This window comes from Chroicocephalus ridibundus, chromosome 3, assembly GCF_963924245.1.
Source record: "Chroicocephalus ridibundus chromosome 3, bChrRid1.1, whole genome shotgun sequence".
Lineage (NCBI taxonomy): Eukaryota > Metazoa > Chordata > Aves > Charadriiformes > Laridae > Chroicocephalus > Chroicocephalus ridibundus.
Window position 1 is genome coordinate 38,294,658 of NC_086286.1, and position 20,636 is coordinate 38,315,293.

At 37.3% G+C, this 20,636-nt stretch overlaps 1 protein-coding gene across 3 annotated transcripts in view; it reads left to right on the forward strand.

Annotated features, from left to right (window-relative positions):
• The window catches only part of HEATR5B (HEAT repeat containing 5B), a 59,505-nt gene that overhangs the window by 457 nt on the left and 38,412 nt on the right, over positions 1 to 20,636 (forward strand). For 2 of the 3 annotated variants that reach the window (XM_063328830.1, XM_063328829.1), the window contains exons 2-17: positions 2,518 to 2,684; positions 3,236 to 3,447; positions 5,053 to 5,161; positions 6,234 to 6,383; positions 6,902 to 7,073; positions 7,447 to 7,604; positions 8,641 to 8,890; positions 10,441 to 10,596; positions 12,048 to 12,298; positions 12,732 to 12,843; positions 14,041 to 14,193; positions 14,486 to 14,585; positions 15,302 to 15,411; positions 16,209 to 16,372; positions 17,739 to 17,914; positions 19,177 to 19,282. In XM_063328830.1, the coding sequence (XP_063184900.1) occupies positions 2,559 to 2,684; positions 3,236 to 3,447; positions 5,053 to 5,161; positions 6,234 to 6,383; positions 6,902 to 7,073; positions 7,447 to 7,604; positions 8,641 to 8,890; positions 10,441 to 10,596; positions 12,048 to 12,298; positions 12,732 to 12,843; positions 14,041 to 14,193; positions 14,486 to 14,585; positions 15,302 to 15,411; positions 16,209 to 16,372; positions 17,739 to 17,914; positions 19,177 to 19,282 (2,505 nt within the window). In that variant the 5' untranslated portion in view covers positions 2,518 to 2,558. Of the gene's footprint in view, positions 1 to 1,290; positions 1,306 to 2,517; positions 2,685 to 3,235; positions 3,448 to 5,052; positions 5,162 to 6,233; positions 6,384 to 6,901; positions 7,074 to 7,446; positions 7,605 to 8,640; positions 8,891 to 10,440; positions 10,597 to 12,047; positions 12,299 to 12,731; positions 12,844 to 14,040; positions 14,194 to 14,485; positions 14,586 to 15,301; positions 15,412 to 16,208; positions 16,373 to 17,738; positions 17,915 to 19,176; positions 19,283 to 20,636 lie in introns of those variants that run through there. The other variant, XM_063328831.1, reaches the window with a different exon arrangement.

Consider the following 20,636-nt stretch of genomic DNA (forward strand, 5'->3'; position numbering starts at 1 on the left):
CTGCTACGCGGCCTTGAGGCGTTGACTTCTGGAAGGGTTTTTGACCCGGGCGAGGCGCACTGGGAGAGGAGCTACAGCTGGTTAACGTAAGCGGTACAGGCAGAGGGACCCAGCCGCAAAAAGCCTTTTCACCTGAGGCGGTTCTTCAGGGGGATGGCACTGCTCCTAAACTTGCCCGGTTTTCAGCTTTCTCAGTCTGCTGAAGTGCACGCGTGATGGAGATCTAAATAGTTCTTATGTGATCTAATAAAAAGAAAAAAAAACCAAAAAACCCATGCAGCTGGAGAATAGAAAGGAACTCTAGTTCATCTGAACGTTTTATAATCTCTACAATGCTTCAGCATAATTTACTGGGTGCTATTTGACTTTGGTAGGCTTTTGCGCTGCATCCTGTGGGAGATAACGGTGTATTTATTGCTTGTAACAGGTACAGTAAAACCCAGCCCTTGCCAGAATCCGTACAACTTGGTAGGCATTTCTTGCTGATTTTTGGAGCAAAAGTTTGGCCGGTGTAGGTGAGTTTTGGGTTGCCTGCATACATAGCTGTATGTTAGACTCTGAGTCTTCAATTAGTCACCATCCCTAGAAGTATTTAAGAAACGTCTAGATGTGGCATTTCAGGGCATGCTCTAGTGGCAGAGATTGTAGGTTGTTTGGTTGGACTCGATGATCTCAAAGGTTCTTTCCAACCATGAAGATTCTATGATTCTAAATATTTGTGTAATTGTTCTTGTATCCGATCCTTTGGGCACCAGTGGCACAGCTGAATATATGTGCAGATTTGATAGCTCAGAGCTTGTGTTTCCTAAATTTAGCTGAAGAGGTAAGGTAGTGTGTGGAAGGTGGATAAGGGCTTTGTGGCTCTAAAGGCCAGGGGGAAAATTAAAACTTTTATCTGGGGAGGAAAAGGAGTAATGAGCTGTGCTGTCATGCGGCACCCCTGTGGTGTGCAGGTGTGATGAGCAGTGTAGATCTCTGGGATGATATCCAAAGAATCATCATGCTGTTATTCGTTGCATTTCTCTCTGTTCTTACGTAAAGGTGTTTTGAGGTGATGTGTCTGTGCATTATTGACAGGCAATACCTCCTCAATTCTTTATGACTTAAAAAAACTCCACAAAACAAAAGCTAGAAGATGTCTTTGGAGCCCGGGGAAGTGCTGTATATGCTTTTGTATGTGGCTCTTCTACCTTTGCTGATCTGTCGCTGGAAGTGTATGCAGTGAAAAATTACCAAAGAGGAGGGAACAAGCTTAGTATTACAGGCACTGTGATGCTTTAGTTTCATCAGCACCGAATGGTTAAGGTAAATTTAGAATAATACTGCCAACTACAGCTGTAGTATTAATGTCAGCCTTTACTATTGTCTAATCTGGGGACTGTTTTTTAAAAAAATTAAAATTATTTAATTTAAATCACTTCATTTGACTTAAAGAATTTGTTGGGCTTGACCACGAATGAGGAAGCAGCTGTGAGCACTTGAGAGCAGAAGTGGAACGCTGCAGCTGTCAAAAGAGGATGTCTTGCATAATAGTCCTTAGTTGCTTTGCTTTTTCTGTTTTGCTCGAGATTGTGTTTTCAGCATTACTGCATTCAGGTTTTGGGGTTGGAAGGTTTTTTTTGGCTTTCTAGTTTTCTTTTTGCTGAAGATGATTGGCTTTGTTTTGGGTTTTTTTCTGGCTGTTCTGCATTAAACAGCTATACTTTGTTTACATGTTGTTTGCTAAGGTTAAGTTGTTTGCAGAGTGTTTGCTTACAATGATAGCGTGCTTTTGGTAGCGCTCTCCTGTTACTCCCCCATTCACTGTTTGAGCAGGATCTCGGCTGTTTGATCTGTGGGTTTTTGCCTGTTGGGGAGACTTGCAGTCCTTTGGCTGCTGCTTGTATTCCAGCCTGTCGCACGTAAGGCTAGCTGGGTTTCAGAGGGCTTATTTGTACAGCCCTTAAAGAAAGGCTAGTGGGATCTGGAAAGTCTTAGGTCAGTGATGCCAAATGCTGTCACTGTTCCTGCTTCTCTCAAATTTGTGACAGGTGGAAAATCCTACTTGTGATAGGTGCATGTCCTTCTCATCTTGTCTGTTGAAGATGTTGAGAAAGGTGGTCAGGTTCAGGCCCAGGCTTTGGGAGTGTGGTCAAGAGTTTTGATTAGGGACAATCCTTATTCTGTTTGATGTAAGAGGAGACAGTGAGATGACTCCTTTGTCTTTTGTGTATTTTTTTTTTTTATTTAAACAGCGACTTCAGCGTATTTTTCTTGGCTAAGAGTTAGCACCCTGAAGTTGTCTGCAGATGCTCTTTTTGCAATTAACAACTCTGTTCCCTGAAATACTAATGTATGTACTCAGTTGTAAATATGTGAGTAGTTTTTGTGTGGGACTGCTTAGCTGAGACAAGTCTACGCAGGCTGGAACCATGATACTGTAATCTACAGATTTCATTGTCATATTTTCATTTGATTTTCAAAGCTTTGTACTGCTGTGCTGTACTTTATACTAATATTTGTGTTTTTATTTTACAGTTGCTACACAAATTTACAAGAAAACTGGAATTTAAGCAATTATGGAGCTGGCTCATAGTTTGTTACTGAATGAGGAAGCATTAGCTCAAATCACAGAAGCAAAGAGACCTGTCTTTATCTTTGAGTGGTTAAGATTTTTGGATAAAGTGCTGGTAGCTGCTAACAAGGTAATTTGATGTTGTTTTCCCCTTTTTTCTAAAACATTTGTATCAATTTCATGCTAGAGAAAGTTGACAGGTAATTGCCAGGTGATAACTGTATGATTTCAGATTCAGCCTGAAGAGCCTCTGTATTAGTTTGTAGCTTTTCAGTGTTTAATTGTAGGCAGTCAGCTCGACTCTCTGTTATCTAACACATAGTTTGGTTTGAATTCTTCATTGTTGTAAATATTTGGAAGGCAAAACCTTCCCTTCAAGAGTAGGGATTCTTGATGCTAAAGCAGATTAAAAGATGTTCTAGGCAGGTATTACTGTATTTTTAGTAAGTGTTTTAAAAAAGTAAAAACTAAATAGGGTAACAGCTAATTCTGAGCATTTGACGTCTCTCTCTGTTATTGATTGTATTTCAAATCTCTGAGAGACAAGCAACTTGCTGAATTACATCCAAGTGGGAGTGGTAGAAAATATACTTCAATCTCTTGTAGGTTTTTCTGGGTGTTAGAGGCAAGATGCAGCATTAAATTACTTTTCTTTTTTATTAATTTTTTCTCCATTAACAGACAGATGTCAAGGAAAAGCAGAAGAAACTTGTAGAACAGCTAACGGGACTCATCAGCAGTTCCCCTGGGCCACCCACACGAAAACTACTAGCAAAAAATCTTGCTGCTCTCTACAGCATTGGAGACACATTTACTGTTTTTCAGACGCTTGACAAGTGTAATGACATCATCAAGAGCAAAGATGATACTGCAGCCTATCTGCCCACGAAACTGTATGTTTAATATTATTAGGGAAAGGGGAATGATTTTTAAGCAAAGAATCTGCCTGTATATGTGCACGTTATGTTTAGTTATATTTTGCATGCTTAGTTGGAGTTTACGTATACTTGATAGAGCAGGATTGAGGTTGTGGTGGAGAGCAGGACTCAAAGGTGACATGTTGCTGTCTGAAAGTGAGATGCTTTCCTCTAGGCAAAGGGGTATCTTATGTTTCTTCACATGCTTATGTCATGGAGAGGAGAACAGTTGATGAAGTAATGCAATGAAGAAATTCCACGGGTGGGATTATTGATGATTGCACTCAGGTATCCCATTTAAGATGGAACCTGCAGGTTGTCAAACAAGAGCATTATCCATGCCAAGGGAATTTTAACCAAATGTTCAAGTTTTTTTTTTCCATTCAAGTATTGCCTGTTTATATTCCCCTACTGTGGTACACTGCACACGTTTCTCAAACAGAGTCTGTATACTTGGATGTGCGTGTGCATTATGTGTGATACAGTTTGTCTTTATGTATAGGAACAGTCTCACGAGTAGGAATCTGGTTAATGCCACAAACAGCATCTGCTAAAACTGTTTTTAGCACTTTTACACACATGCTGCTTCATGTGTTCACAGTGTCTAGTGAGCCCAAATTTGGGTTGCCTTCAGACATTATCATAACAATAGGATTGAACAATAAAATCTGAAATAGTCACTGTTTGGGCAGATACCATCCTTTTATTTGAAGCCGCTGCAAGTCTGTGAGGGACTTGTATAAGTGGGAAGGGTTTTGTACTGTAATATGCTCTGAAACTTACGCTAACAACTCAAGTGGTAGTCCAGAAGGTTTTTTACTATATTTCAAACTTCAGTTTTTGATGTTTGTGTAGAATTGTGTAGGAGACATGCCTGTTAAGGGGTAGGCTGTGATGAGGTTGTACAAATAACTTTGCTAAAAAGTCATTTACCCAAGAATTTCAGGTTTAAAAAAAGCGCCTTGTTCCTTTGTGATGAAAAAGTGCATGTCTTCAGGAGCTGCTTCCGTGACTGTGGAGCAATTTGTGTATTAAACTGCAGTACTATGTTAAAACATGCCTACTATCTAATGGCAGGGCATGGAAAATGTGTATATAACTGTGTATGGATCCAGTGATTTTTACAGTGCCTATACATTTTCTTGTGTCATGCAATAATTTATGCATTTTAAGTTCTTAGACTTAAAAAAACCCCATCATTCAGTATCTACAAAAATGTGTCAGGATATATTAAAGGGTAGGGGTTATCTTGCAGGTGCTTGGAATAGCCGGTTTCTTGCTGAGATTTCAGCATATACTTGTTTTCTCCAGAATTTTTCTCTATGTGTGTAGATCTTGTAATAATACCCATTCAAATACATTTATGTTTCTAGAAGCTAATAACTTTTCTGTTACTTTTTTTGTAAACAAAAAAATGATTTAAATGCACACTGTTAGACAGCCAGTATATCTAGTGGATAATGAATAGATTTTTATTCATCAGTGATGATTAAATGTTCGGTTTAATGTTTCTATTTAATAAGTTATCTTCATTTAGATAATAGTGAAAAAGAGTACACCTCTTAATGTCTTTTTTCATAGGGCTGCTGTGGCATGCGTTGGAGCATTTTATGAAAAAATGGGCAGAATGCTGGGTAGTTCTTTTCCAGAAACAGTGAATAATCTTTTAAAGTCTCTAAAAAGTGCAGAGGTAAGTTTCAGATTATTTTATATATATGGTCTTGATTCCATTTAAACTGAAACCTGCTTCTTTCTAAGGTGTTTGCCAAAATACCTGGATTCTTTGTCTTCTACCTAGAAAAATGCAAATCATACACATAGTTAGTATCAAGTTAAACACACACTTGTATTTTTACTGCAGAGAGTTTAGTGTTTTGTCATATGAGTATTATAGTAGTTCCTTCATAGTAGTGCCATCAGTAATTAAAATTGCAAAATGGTTGTACGTACCATTTCTAACTATAGTCTTAGGATTTCTGCTCATATATCTTGAATAAACATTCAGTTGTTTAAAAATGAGTAATAGATACTAAAGTTTTGCAACAAAGATGTTCCTCTGCATGTGAGCAGGATACATTGTGCCCTGAAAAGAAAGAATGTGTCATAGTATTGAGAGAATGTGTCCTTGGCAGTCAGTGGGTCTGATTTGATGCAAATAGGTCTGTTGAGTTTATGTTTGGAGTTTCTTTTTGTTTGGTTTGTTTTGTTTTTTTAAAAAATCTGTAACAAGTTGGAAGGAGTACTAATTGTGTGGATCTTGTCCTGGCAACTGTTTGTTTTTTTTTTTTTTTGGCTGTGTTGTTGTACCTGTGTGTGGGTTTGTTGGTGGTTTTTTTTTTTTTGGTTCCTTCCAATTGTAGGTGCCTGCCTGTATGCAGGTTTAGTAGGAAGCTGTTGACTACTTGGGCTTCCTATTCTCTCATATCAACTGTTTTTTCTTTTTTCCCAAGGCTGCAGCAGATGAATGGTGGGGCAGGACAGAAGCATCTTGTCTAGGACCAACTTGTTGCATTGCCTCAGCTCATCTTAATTTATGTGACAACTGAGGCAGTTTTAATAAAGCTGTGTATAGTGCTTACTACTATCTAAAACCAGCTACGTATCAGTTGTGTATGACTTCAGTGAACTCTACTATCAATGTTTCCAAAAATATTCCTGCACAGAAGCAGGAAAATGCAGAATTATGCACCTGGTTCTTGATACAATTACTGTGTCTGCATTTTTACATAAATGCTTTTCTTTGTGTGTATGTCTGTGTGCAGTCTCAGGGCCGCAGTGAAATTCTGATGAGTTTACAGAAAGTCCTGAATGGACTTGGAGGAGCAGCAGCTTCTTGTCATCGTGATATTTATAAGAATGCCCGATCTCTGTTGACAGACAGATCTATGGCTGTACGATGCGCAGTGGCTAAGGTGGGTGTATTTCTCACCAGTCCTAGAATTTCTTGTGCTTTGACTGCAGCAACAACCTGCACTTGACCTGTGACCTGTTGTTTATAATAGGAAATTTGGTAATTACTTGGGCAAGGTGAGTCCTTACTAGTTTATATTTAAGGCTCAGACATTGGACTTATTTCATGTAAATGGAGGTACTTAATCCTGTCTTCCCCACTTTGTGAGTAAATATGTGATAGAATACATTAGCTGTGAGCTTCAGTGGGAGGAGTTTTTGGTAACATAGTTCTTTTGCTATGCTTTCCTTTTTTAATTTTCATTTATGTTTTAACCTATTCCATGAGTCTGATTGTTTACTCAGCTAAGTTATTGGATAACTTAGCTGAATAAACAATGTGTGTGTGTGTGTATGGAAATTAACTCCTAAAATATTCATATTAAAATATTTGCTGAATAAACCTGACAATTATACTGATACTTAGATAAAAGGTAAGAATGGTCTCCATTGGTGCTCAGCAAGTTTTTTTTTCCTACAGTGTCTGCTGGAATTACAGAATGAAGCGGTGTTTATGTGGACAGCAGAACTAGAGAATGTTGCAACGCTGTGCTTTAAAGCTCTGGAAAACTCAAACTATGGTGTGCGAGTTGCAGTGTCAAAGCTTTTGGGGACGGTCATGGCTACAGCATTGATACCAAAACAAGCAACAGGTACAAGGCCTTCTGAATTCCATTTCCAAGTGTACAAACTGCACCTTCAGTACCATATTACATGACAGTGTTGCACAATATATTGTTCTGGTAGATGGAAGCTTCTGTGTGGATTGTTGGGTTTTATAAACTCTAAGCTAAAAAGAGTAGAGAGTGTTGTAGTTGTAATCAAAAAAAGAAAGAGAGACCAAACTATCAAAAATCATCTGGGAAACATAGCTTATTTTTTAAGCATGTAAACGAGCTGTTATCTGAAATGTTGGCTAGATTTATGTTTGGAAGACAGTTTCGAATCGATAAGACTGGTTTTAAGATTATTGCTTGTATTGGTTGGAACTTCAGGATTAAAAGATTGCTTCTCTTTTTGCAAAAGTGATGCGACAGAACGTGAAGAGAGCCACGCTGGAGGAGGTCTTGGAGCTCATGGCCACAGGTTTTTTGCGAGGTGGATCCGGTTTCCTAAAGAGCGGTGGAGAGATGTTAAAAGTAGGAGGATCTGTCAATAGGGAAGTGCGAGTTGGTGTTACCCAGGTTTGTCATAAGCTGTAATTTTTTTTTATTTTTTTATAATAAAGTAACACTTATACATAACTGTAATCTTTTAGCAGGAAAAATACACACTTCTGTTCTTTGTTTGTTTGTAAGTTAACTTACAAGTCTAGTTTGATTCACCTGGTTTGTAAGATGTACAAACAGTGTCATTCACCTAAGGTACTTTCTTTTATTATTAATGTGCAGTAACAACAGATTAAAACGTGTGTTCAGGAAAGCTTATTTGATCAGTGTCTATTAGGTAGAATTAACTTGCAAAAATATTTGAAAACTTAATATGTTAAAGATGTCAGTTGTGTGTTTAAATTCAGTTTCTTTTTAGAGAGGACGCACCGTCCTTTTGTGTGTGCTGTCTCTCTTTTCAGCTGCTGGGTAAAGTTTGCAGCCCTGATTTGTTAAACTACATTTCTTCTCTCCATCTGTCTGTCTTTAGTAGGTGAAATCTGATGAATGTGGAAGCTCTGCTTGTCTGATAGAGAAAAGTGGCAGCAGCATCCCTTCAAATTCAGTCATTCTCACTCTGACATATATTTCAATATAGTGCAGTAACTTGCCAAAATCCAGATTTTTTGATCATAGGGTATTTTGTGAAACCCTTTTATTTTTCTTAGCCTTTTTCAGGTGAACTTGGCAAAAATGCCCAATCTTCATTGTGAATTAGAACATGTTCATACTGCTGGTGTTATTTACATTATGTTCTTAAAATGTTTAGAGGCACATTTAGAGCAATGGACTGGGTTTTCTTGCTGTCATACAAAGAGTATTTTGTGCTTCGCAGTGTATGTAGCAGTACAGGAGCTACTCTTGGTGCTGGAAACAGCTTAGCCTTAAGGACAGACCTGTCTAATGGCTTGATTCATCCTCCTTAGCCTCATTAGGGTTGTTTATTGCTAACTGGTATTGCTACTGTACTGCATTATGCATGACTATAACGGTAGTCTTTAGTCTTCAGTGACTGAATATAGTCTCTTGTTTCTGTTTTAATTGGATCTGTGTGTAACTTCTGAACTTGCAGGCCTACGTTGTCTTTGTTACAACATTAGGAGGTCAGTGGTTGGAGCGCAACTTTGCTACGTTTTTGTCACATGTACTTGATCTGGTCTCCCATCCTCGTGCAACTCAGACCCACGTGGATGCAGTTTACTCTCGAAGATGCGTGTCCTTTATCCTGAGAGCAACTGTGGGCAGCTTACTTGGGGAGAAAGCACAGATTGCAGCTGCCAAAGATATATGTCAAGCCATTGGTAAACAAATGAAGGCAGTGGGTGAGAACCATTTTTCTTCATTATAGACCAGTTGAAAGTTACTGTCGTTACACTGGTTTAGCCATTTTTCAGCTTTCTTCTACTGTGAGGAGTAATTTTGTTGTTATGGTAAAAGATAATCCAGCTGCTTTGTGTTTGAAATATGATATCCAAAATGCAAGTTCGACTTGAAAAGTGATTGTGTAAAACTGGCTTGTTATCCTGTGATGGCTTTTGACATTGCGTTTGCTTAAAATGGAAGTGGGGAAAAAAGTGCGCATTTGCAATCTATCTTGGGATAGGTCGTATGGAAAGTTGTGCAGAATTCTTTACTACCAGTGTTGAAGATCCTGTAGGTCAGGATCTTGTCGTCCTTGTATATCCCCCACTAATATCCATACTGATATCCAGTTGGATTTTACAGGCAACAAATAAAGAATTAATCTGAAGGCTGGAATTAGATAAGATAAATGTGGCCCCTTTGCAAAATATTTAATGACTAAGAGGACTGACAAAACTATGTTGGCATTTGTTTCTTATGAAATGAGTTAATTTGAGCTGGAGATTGAGAAAGTAAACTGGAATTGCACAACAATGCATTTACCAGACATCTGTTTTTTATCCTTTTCTGCTGCCATCTAATTGGAGTTTAGAGTAATATTTAACATATGGAAATGGAATTGATTTTGAAACTTTTGCAGCTTCTTCTCATAACTATTTTTTGATAGGCTAGGTATATTTTGATAGGGTAGGTATGGAACCTTAAAAGGGTTCTGATTACAGTAAGTAACCTTTTACTTCCAGGAAAATAAGTCTATTGGAAATGCAACTTCTGAGATGAAACAGTTGCAGAAATTCCTCCTTCTGCCACCTTGTTGCAGGAAATTCTATTATGTATTTGGATGATTGGAAGAACTGTTTCATTTTTTTGAGCATTTCTGATGAATTTGATGATAAATTTGAAGGATTTTTAATTGGTAATGATTGTTTCCCTTCATATAAGGGGGCTGATTTTCTAAATTTGCAGTGTAGTAGACACAGAAACATTAAGCTGGTACTAAAGTCCCTTTTCTTTGAAGTGACAGTGGCTGCTTCTGGGGTATTGTGTAGGAGAAAGAACCTACAATGGGATCTAGGAACTTAATTGGATAACTTCAAGATGATTAGAGGTTGTGATTAATTATTTACTGTAGGTCTGGGGTTTTTTGTTTGTTTTATTCCATATATATGCATAAGTTACTATGTATAGATACAATACACTCATGCTATATATGTGTATACTTGCTTTTGCCATGTTATACTGTTAATCCTACCGCTTAGTGCACTGCCAACCATAATGACTGCTGGACATCTATATTTCAAGGTTTTAGGATGAGTGTATTTGGCTGACAGCTGTAAAACTATTTCTCTTCAGCATGTCTTTGCTTTGCAAGTTCACACTGTGATGAAACTTGTGTTTTTGTTTTAATATAGGGTTGATGTAAAACCGAACTGTCCCTTTCTATCCTGTATATGTTCAGGTGTGATTCAAATGGTAGTTAAGCAACATGCTTTTGTTTTCTTTTCTGCAGAAGCAGTAGTGAATGATGCTAACAGTGAAAATAAATCAGGAGCTGCTGATGTAGCTGCAAGCCAGCATGTAATGGTGTGCGCCCTCCAAGAACTGGGTAGTCTCGTTCAGAGTCTGAATGCCACTGCATCTCCTCTTATTCAAGAACCCTCTATTGGTATGCAAATACATTTAAATAGATTAAATGAGACATTTAAGCAATAAATATGAAATATCACGAAATTTAGTTAAATAATAAATCAATATGTAAGAAATAAATTGGCGAAACTGGCACTCCCTGTAGTACTCAATGTAGCTATGTTTGTCAAGATCATTGTGTTTAGTACCCGAATTTTAGTTCAAGTTTGACAAAGTATTAAGCAACTATTGTGATTGAAGTCTGCCTAAAGCTGTATTTTAGGGTGAGTAAAGTTGTGATTTTTAGCATTGATTTGTTTCCAATAGTGGTTTTATAGGAAATACATTGTTTTGCTATATAAAGTCTGAAATATTTGCTCCTGGAAAGCTCTGTTGCCTTCAGATATCAACTTTCTGTGAGGAGGTTAAGAGTATTTTGTCGAGATGAATCTGTGAATAGTCCCATTTTAAAAAGCTAGTTATTTGCCTTAAGTTGACGAGGGTTTGTGTGTGTTTTTCTTCTTGTTGTTGTTTGTTTTTTTTTTTTGTTTTTTTTTTTTAACATCCGAATCCACATTTATACTATAGAGTTGCAGTTTTAAGTTTTTTCAGTTTGTGGATGCCTATGTTTTTTCCAATGGAAGCACAAGCTCCTTTAGGCATTTCATTATGTAGGTTGTTGTCTTGATGCCTATGACGTTCTTCTCATGCTGATGTTGCTGGAACTGTGGGGTGGGGAAGGTGGTGCTCATATTTATTCCTTCTGGCTGCAGTGTCCTGTAAGAACAGAGGGCACTATACCTTGGTGTTATTTCTTCTAGCTGCTATGAAGTAAGCAGGTAGAAGTTGTTCACTAGCTGCAGAGAAAGCAAGCGATAAGGCCTGTGGGCTTTGAAGTAGGAGTTTGCAAAGTTAGAGATCTGTATGAAGGAAGGTGTTGGTGTGGAGACAGGTTGGACTGAAGAGCTCACAGTTAGAAAGCGCGATTAGCTAGGCATGGAGGTTTGGAAAGTGTAGAAAGATGGTAACTTGGCGCAGGGAAGACAGCATTGTCTCAAAAGCAGAGTACAGCAGTCAGTGACAGCTATAGTATGTGCTTGTCTACAATGTGAAGCAAAACCATAGATCAGTCTTACTGTTGCACTGTTATCGGCAACTTGTGTGAAGATGGGTAGATTGTAGGAATCATCTCATCCAGTGCCTGTTCCCTTATAGAGGGTTACTGCCTCTTCTCAGTTTTTCAAGTGGTAGAAGTCAGTGCTATGGCTCTGGCAGCTCCAGCTTTGCTGGTAAAACCTAATGTGGAGCAGCATAATGCTAATAACACTTCTGTCTTTCCTTAAAGAAAAAGGTAAAGTCATAAAATTCAAGTACTTTAATTGTGACTTTCTTAACTTTCATGTTCCCTGTCTAATATTCATTCAGTTTACTTGTCTTTGTATATTAAAAAGCACATCATAACTTTAAGACTGTAAACTCTCTTTTCTATAGGTCTGTTGGAGACAGTAACTTCAGTTCTTCTTCATCCCAGCATGGCTGCTCGACTTGCTGCGGCATGGTGCTTGCGGTGTGTAGCTGTGGCATTGCCTTTTCAGCTGACTCCATTTTTAGACAGATGTGCAGAAAGACTCAACAATCTGAAGACCTCCCCTGAAGCTGTTAGTGGCTACAGTTTTGCAATGGCTGCTTTGTTAGGTGGTGTGCATCAGTGTCCCTTAGGTATTCCTCATGCCAAAGGAAAGGTGAGATAATGAGTGTTTCATCTACGAGTGAGTTAACAGATACCTTTTGGTCTAAAAGTAATAGCTTTGCAAAATGTGTGACATGTTAGCGAGTTAAAGCATTATTGGAATTGAACTTGTGCCTAGCAAGAGAGCAGTGGCCAGAGTGTGTGCTTATAGTATTTCAGTTGCAACATTTACCAGCTTTTTTGCCCTCTCTCTTTCAAATTTACATTCTTGTTTGGCATATTAATGAATAATTGCTGAAGAGACTATAACTGTCTGTGTTGTCATATGCATAAAAGTAATGATCTTTATTAAATATAATCTGTATTCATTGTTTCTAGAAGGTCAATTTAAATTATTTGAGAACATCTGTAGGGTGGATGTTACAGTAGCTAGCAGTGGCTAAATTTATACTTTAAAAATCCGTTGGTGTTTTTCATTGCTGCAGATGGTGGTCAGTATTGCTGAGGATCTGTTACGAACTGCTGCACAAAACAGCAGACTCTCTTTGCAGCGAACTCAAGCTGGATGGCTTTTACTAGGAGCACTTATGACTTTAGGTTCGTGAAAACAGTTGCTTTTTGTTTTATTTTAGTGCTTGTCCAACATTTCTGATAATCCACTGTGGCAAATGGTCTTCTACGTATAATCAGTGCAGTATCTAGCACACAAGTATTTATACCAAGGGAAACAAGAGTGTTGGTGCATTTATTTCAGCACGTTGTTTATGCTGGGGAGGAGGGAAACATTAGTGTTTATGTAAACTAAAGGATAGTAGAAGGTGTTGTACCTAAGAAAAAAAATAATTCTGCTCTGTTTTTAGAAACACAGCCTTTAGTCATTCTGTGAAAAGGGCAAAATTGCCCATAGTCTTCCTTCCTTAGTACTGTGGTATAGAAGAAATGGACTGAAAATAAAATGTAATCAGCATTCCAACAAGTTGTATGTGTGCCTCTGGATAGGCAGCAGTACTGATTAGAAATGTTATCAGTTTAAAAGCCATTCAGTTGTCTTTTAAAAAAAGCCAGCCTTCTGTTCATATCTGCCATCACAAAAATATCAGAAGCTGTATTTTGGAGGTTATAAGTATACTGTCAAATTTTGCAGCAATAGTGGTGTTTTTGTTTTGAGTTTTTTATACTGGAAAATGTGATAAAGTTCTGCTGGAATCTGTAGTATTTTGATCTCTCGGCAGATACCATTTTGTGTTTCATCTTGCTTCTCTAAATTGTCCCTTTATTTTTTTTCCCCCGGCCTATTGTCATGTTTTTCTAACAGTGTATCACTATTTTGGTTGTCCTTCTCCAGTCTATTTTTAATGTACTTGCACTGGATCTTCTGGAGCTTTTTCAGAAGTTTTCTTTAAACTTGGCCATTAAACTAGTTACATAATCAGTAACTGGCAGTTATTTTTCTATTCATTTTATGAAAAAGTTAGGGTAGGCTAAAGAGCTTGCCTTCAAAATTGTAATATAAAAAAAAGGAGAAGAGAGAATAAAAAGATAATAAAAAGACTGAGTGCAGTGATTATATGACAATGTATAGAATTGCCTATTTACTATTTTTAGTACTGATATCAACAAACAGACTTATCTATACTTTTTATTTGCCGCACTTTCAACCTAGAAATGAGAAAGAATTTCCTTTGTTTTTCATTGTTCAAGTATGGAGAAACAGCAAAAGCCTTCATAGTAGATTGTTCACGCTTAATTAAATATAATATTATACTGTCACTTTTTTTTTTTTTTTTTGCATAGGTCCTTCTGTTGTTCGGTATCATTTGCCTAAGATGTTGCTGCTATGGCGGAACGTGTTTCCACGTTCCCTGAAGGAGTTGGAAGCAGAGAAGGCGAGAGGAGATTCTTTTACCTGGCAAGTAACACTGGAAGGCCGTGCTGGGGCTCTGTGTGGTAAGAATCTCAAACTTTGAGATTACAAGTGTGTAGTAAACCAAAACATGATCCCAAGTATTACAGGGAGAACTCTTGTAATTTCCCTGCTTTCTTTGAAAATGAGTAAGATTTGTCAGATTTTCATCAATGTGACCTGGTTGCAGCATATAGTTTCATAAATGTGTCACACAGTCTTTGAATAAACATTTTTAATTGCTGCTTTTTGATGTTCCTTTAGGATCTCTGTCTTGCTTATGCTTTATATTTGTATGTCTCAGTAAAATTTTGATTTAAATTTTTTTGTTATTAGCTATGAGAAGTTTTGTTGCTCACTGTCCCGAGCTCCTTACAGAGGATGTGATCAGGAAATTGATGACACCAATAGAATGTGCCATGACAATGATGTCGCAGTAAGTAGGCAGTTTTTGCTCTTTATTTGCCTTTGTCGTTTCCTGGACCTGAAATAGTAGAACTAATTTGTTTTAATGCATATTCTAACCTAGCACTGCACTGTTGCCCCTTGTCCGTGTTGAAAAAAGCTTTTACGAGCATTGTGTTTATGGTTTTCAGGTTTGTAAAAATATATTATTGCATAGCCTGTGCTGAAAAGCCTACCATGGTAATTTTTATTAACTGTGTTTTGGATTTCCAGTTCAGTGAGCTCTTGAGTTCATGGTTTGCTTATCCTTATGCAAGAAGTGAGAAAACTAAGATACTGGTGTACTAGATGTTAATCAATAAACTCTCTGATGAAATGTACAAATGAAAAGACTTCAAATGTTTTACAGAGTAAAAGAAAAAAACATAGTTTCGGGCTGGGTTTAGTGGTTTGGTGTCGTGTAGTCCATGTCCACCCTACCCGCCTCCTGATCAAAGATAAGAGTTTCTTCTGAGGAGGTGCATGTCTCCAATTTACAGCAGTGTGTTTTTTAAAAAAAACAAAGTTTGCTCAATACAATTACCTGTGAAAACGTATTGAAAACTTGAGTAATGCTGCTCAGGGTAGTTCACTGAACACTTGTTTTCTTGTCTTGACTAGAAACATGTCTTGTGAAAAGAAATCTGAAAATACTCTTTTCAGTAACTGCAATATTTCTGAGTTTCTTTTTCTCTTTTGATTCTATAGCATTCCATCAGTAATTAAAGCCCATGGAGCTCATCTCAAAGCTAGTGCAGCTATGGTCCGTTTAAGACTTTATGATATATTGGCTTTATTACCTCCGAAGACATATGAAGGTACATAAATTTTTAACAATTTTTATTAAAGTAAAAATTCTACTTACTCCTTGTGATGTATTTTTGGTGCTTGCCTTTGAAGCAGTTATAAAATTCAAAATAGAATACTAGGAATCTCCAAGGGTCTTATACTGTCAAGATGACATACAGAAGATAAGGAATATAGTACAACTACAGAGTAGAATATTGCAAAATATTAGAGTAACACTTAGAGTATAAAAGTTACAGTCCTGTTTGTAGGATTGGCATGTATGGAGATCATGTTATGAAATGCAATTTAGGTGTTTTATTTCATTTTTACTTAAAAGATAGAGAACATCATGCCCCCATACTCAAAGGGCAGATGTGAGAATGAAGATTTAGTTTTGGTTTTTGGTGGTGTCTTTTTTTTTAACCTGATTTGATCTATTAGACAGATTTATGCTATTATTATTAGACTGCCAGGCACTGTCACATGACCTGACAGATTAGTTTTTTGTTTTTTGCTTGTTTGTTTTTTGTTAATTCATTACATTTACATGATCACGTGGATGAGCAAATTTTTGCAAAATCTGGATTGTCATCCTGGAAGGGATGGCCTGACCTGTTGTTTAGAACATTGATTTGGGAATTGGGAGCCTGGCGTTCTGTTTGAAGTCTTGCTCTCAACTCTGATCTTGTCAGGTTTACTTCTCTGTCTGTTTGCTACCTGTAAAATCGAGGTAATGGTACATGCTTTGATTTGTAACATCTGATCTCTAGCTGAAATGTTTTGGATAAGAAGCAGCAATGATTCTTTTTAATGTCCGTCCTTTTAGGATCATTTAATGCACTCCTTCGAGAGTTGGTAGCAGAATTTACTTTGACAGACAACTCTGCTAATACAACCACATCACTCCTAAGGTCTCTTTGTCATTACGATGATAGCGTTCTTCTTGGCTCTTGGCTGCAGGAAACGGATCATAAGTCAATTGAAGACCAGGTAATAAAAAACCAGAATGACAACAAATTATCTGCACTGTCTGTCTGTGATGTGTGTGTGGGGGAAGCCTTCTGAAACTGATGCTTCATGCCTTGTTTTTACTCTTATTTCAGAGGTTTGTTAAGTGTAAGTCCTTCCATCTACAATGTACCATTTTGATTTAAAACTGCCTACAGCTGAGATACAAATAGTGTTATGCAATTTATATGGTTGTCCTTAGTGAACTGACCTCATTTCTTTAAAACAAAACAACACTCCCCTGATCAACCTAGTCTAGAAGTTGTTTTCATATATTTTTTTGAACCAGGATAAATGTAAGTTCCAATTAAAAATGTTTCATAATGAAACTGCTGTCAAAATATCAGTATTGCAAATGGTGTTATAGCAAAACAAAATTTAATTGGTTTTATAGGTGTAGTATGAAATCTTACATTTCATTTGGAAGTGTTGACGCAATTTTGTTGGCATTATAAAGCTGTACTTCTAACCAAAAAAAAGTGAGTCTTTGAAACATAGGAATTAAAAATTTAAAAAAAAGGAAGCAAGTATTGCTATGGAGGTCTTTAAATAAAATTTTTGAGATCAACTGGTAGTGTTGATCCAGTTGTTTTTCATATGGTCCTTGGAGAAGAAATGTAGCGTAGAGAACAATTTGTTAATTTTAAATAGTTTAGGAAACTATGTAGTAATAGCCATGTTTTTGCTTTCCTAATTTGTGATAACTAGGACTTCTTTTAAGAGGAATACAGAGCCACTAGATTCTAATTTTGTTTTATGATTAAATAATTAACAAGTTATGAAAATAAGTCTTCAGAAAACAGATGATTGTTTAATTGTGTTTCCTGAAAGAATGGTGGTTAGAAGTATTTTCATGATGATAGGAATCTCAGTAATTTTAGTATTGTTTCTAAATCTTTCTGTGTAGGTTATCATTACAGCCAAACCTGATTATTTAATATACTGTACTGTAACTCAATGCTCAAGCAGAGAGTGAATGAATAACCTTTTTCCTGAAGTGTCACTTGGTACCGTGATTCAGAAGCTACTATAAATACCAGAATTCATCTCCTTTCTCTAATTTCTGTCTCTTACTACCAGAATTGACAGTTTGTGCATTTATCCAGCTGTTAACTGCTATCACCCTCTGGGATTTAGCTGGCCCTTTAAATTCTAGCGTGTGTATGCAGGGGCGTATTTGCAACTGCAAATGCAGTTGCATTCAGGTGTTTTTCACTGCAGCTGCTTTTCAGGTGTTCAGCTATTTTGTTGTTTGAAGGTACTGCATAGTTGTTTTGGTTATCCCTAGTTCCAAATTCTATGTGCAAAGGTGTATTCAGAAGTATTCATATTGTGTGGCATTTTGCAGCTTCAGCCAAACAGTGCATCTGGAAGTGGTGCTTTGGAACATGATCCATCTTCTATTTATTTGCGCATCCCTGCTGGTGAAGCCGTACCCGGTCCCCTTCCTTTAGGAGTATCTGTCATCGATGCATCTGTGGCTCTCTTCGGTGTGGTTTTTCCTCATGTCTCTTATAAACATAGGTCAGTTTACATCACTGTTCAATTTCAGAATCAAATGCCTTGTTCTCTGGATAGTTATATGTTTTGGGTTTTTTTGCTTGAAATAAGAATCTACTTTGATATTAACTGTCTTTAAATTCGGAGTTTAGTATTTGGTATTCATTGCATCTTAGGATTCCAGAATATGTCTACTCAGTTTCTAAATAAGGTGATTTCCTCAGTTTTATCAATTTTGAAGATCAGAGTTCAGAGGTGGAGGCTGGATTCTCCTCTGCTCTTACTGCATTTAACAGTAGTAATATCTCTGCAACCAAAATTTCCTGCAAAAATATCCACTGTGATTAACTTCAAGTCAGCCTTGAAAACATAGCAGTGGCATCCAATTTCATTTGGCTTCCACAAGTAAGACCATTTGATTTATACTCAGCAAAAGATTTCATGCATGATGAAGAAGAGGGAATGGAATTCAGCGTATTTTCCTTTATGTTCCACATTACTATTGCAGAGTTATGAGTTGTCAGGACTACTTTTGTCATTCAGTTTAGCTAATTTGTCACTGAGCACAGAGTGAAAGCAGCTCTAAGATGCATTTCAAAGTAAAATTATCCTTCAGTGCAATCCTGATGGGAACAGTTTTTTTCCTAGCAGTCAATCTCATTTTGCACTAAGCGCAGGATAGACTTGAGGCCAGCTTGTAGCACTGTATCTGTTGTTAGCTGTGGAAGGATTTGGCTGGGGAACTGCCGAGTAGTTAAGAATGCAGATTATTCATTATATGCCTCTTCTTGTTTTTTTCTAGGGAGTAGTCCTACTCCCAGTAACACTTTCTGTCATGGTTAAATTGGGGGAAAAGGGAGGTTAAATGGGGAAAACAATAGGAATAATAATAGGAATATGGAGGGTACCACTATTTTGAATGGTAGTGAAGAGGCAGCATTTTTCCCCTCTTGTCCTTGTAGCTTTCTAGTTATACAGCCAAATGTATTTGAAGACTCACTTCCCCTTGGTGGTGTGTTGTCTTCAAAAGGAATAGTAAACATCTGAGATGAGCTAAAAGAACCAGCAAAGTGCATCTGTGGATGAGCTGAAAGAACCAGAAAAGTGATGTTCAGAGTAACTGTACCCTCTCCTAGCTAAACTGAATACCTTCTGCAGGCCCTGAAGCATAAATTCTGTGACTGAACTTAAAAAGCCCTTTTGTTGTGTGTGGTTTTTTTACCAGCTGTGTTTCAGTTTGTATTTTGAAAGAATATCACTTAAATGATGTCTTCCCTTTGTTTTAGATTACAAATGTTGGATCACTTTGCTGAATGTGTCAAGCAGGCTAAAGGTGTTCGGCAACAAGCTGTGCAGCTTAATATCTTTACTGCTGTTCTTAGTGCCTTGAAGGTAAAACTCGTAAACTTGTAGAGGATGCCAAAGTTCAGTTTGATTCATCAATTTGTATTTGATACAAAAGGTTGTTAGAATAACATTACTAAAGCTACCTCTTAAGCATTCAAAAGTTTGAAAACACGAAATTGAAGTTTTTTCAGATAGTAGCTGAGCTCTTGTCTGCATGTATCAGTACAGAGAATAGATGAGGCTCATGTAGTCAGTATTCTATGGTGTTCAGTCTTATCTTGTTTTATTTCCTTTTTCAATCCTATAGTTTTATTTGCACTGTACTCGTGGATTTAAGTACTCTTTCATATATCCTCAAAAAACCCCTCATGTCAGAGTAGCGTCCAGATGAGGCTCATGGAAACAAAAACAAAAATAGATTTAGGTTTTCCACTTTGGATGTCTTAATTCTTAAGAGTCTTCTTCTTAAGACTCCCTAAATTGCGTAGAACTCTAGATGCTTACGTCTGGTCCCACTGACTTTAGTTACAGCTCTGTGTTCTCTAGCTACACTTGGAAATTCAACCTCATGCTATCAAGTCAGGAAGCTAGACAGCAAGTCACAAATAATATTCCTGAGAAATACTTAGTTTCAGTGACTTGCATGGTGTTTTAGAGTGTAGGATTTTCTTTCTAGTCAAATTTCTTAAGGCATTTCTAGTTTTTTCCTGCTGCTGTTTTATATAGTTCCCAGTTCACGATTCTGTTGGACAACATCTGTCATCGTCATCCTTGTTCATCTTCAGAGCAACTAAGTGTCCTGTGCACTGAGGAAGCTACCCTTATAGAAGTGCCAGTCTGTAATTAAAGATTGGATGAGATTCTTCTTGTCTGACTTTTGCCATACAAAAAAATGGCTGCCTAATTTAAGTTATTTGTTACTGAGGCTCTGTGTTGATGAGCACATCATTGGCAAAACAGCATCTCTTTTCCTTGCTTTGATCTTAGATGCGTGAACCATGTTGCTACAAGTTGAAAAGTAGATTCTGAGACAGATGCCTGGAATTTCCCATGCCATGCCAAATGGCCAAAGAATTGTCAAAATTCCTAGAGCTGAAATGAGGATTTCAGAACAAAAAATGAGAATCTGTGGTAGAGCCATCAACTTCTTCCTCTATATTATGTGCAGTGTTTGTATTTTTGCATCGGTTTAATTATTTTTCCCAAAGTAAAAGACGTTTTGAAAGTAGTAGTGAAAGGTGATGTGCAATTAATGAAATTTGGGAACCAGGGAAGCCGCAGAAGCGGTGTTTAGTGCTAGTGTTCTGTAGAATGTTCACGTAACAGGCTGTATGTTTGCAAACATGTGATTAAGAAGAAAAAATTTTTTCATCTACCCAAAATGTCTTTAAGAGATCAT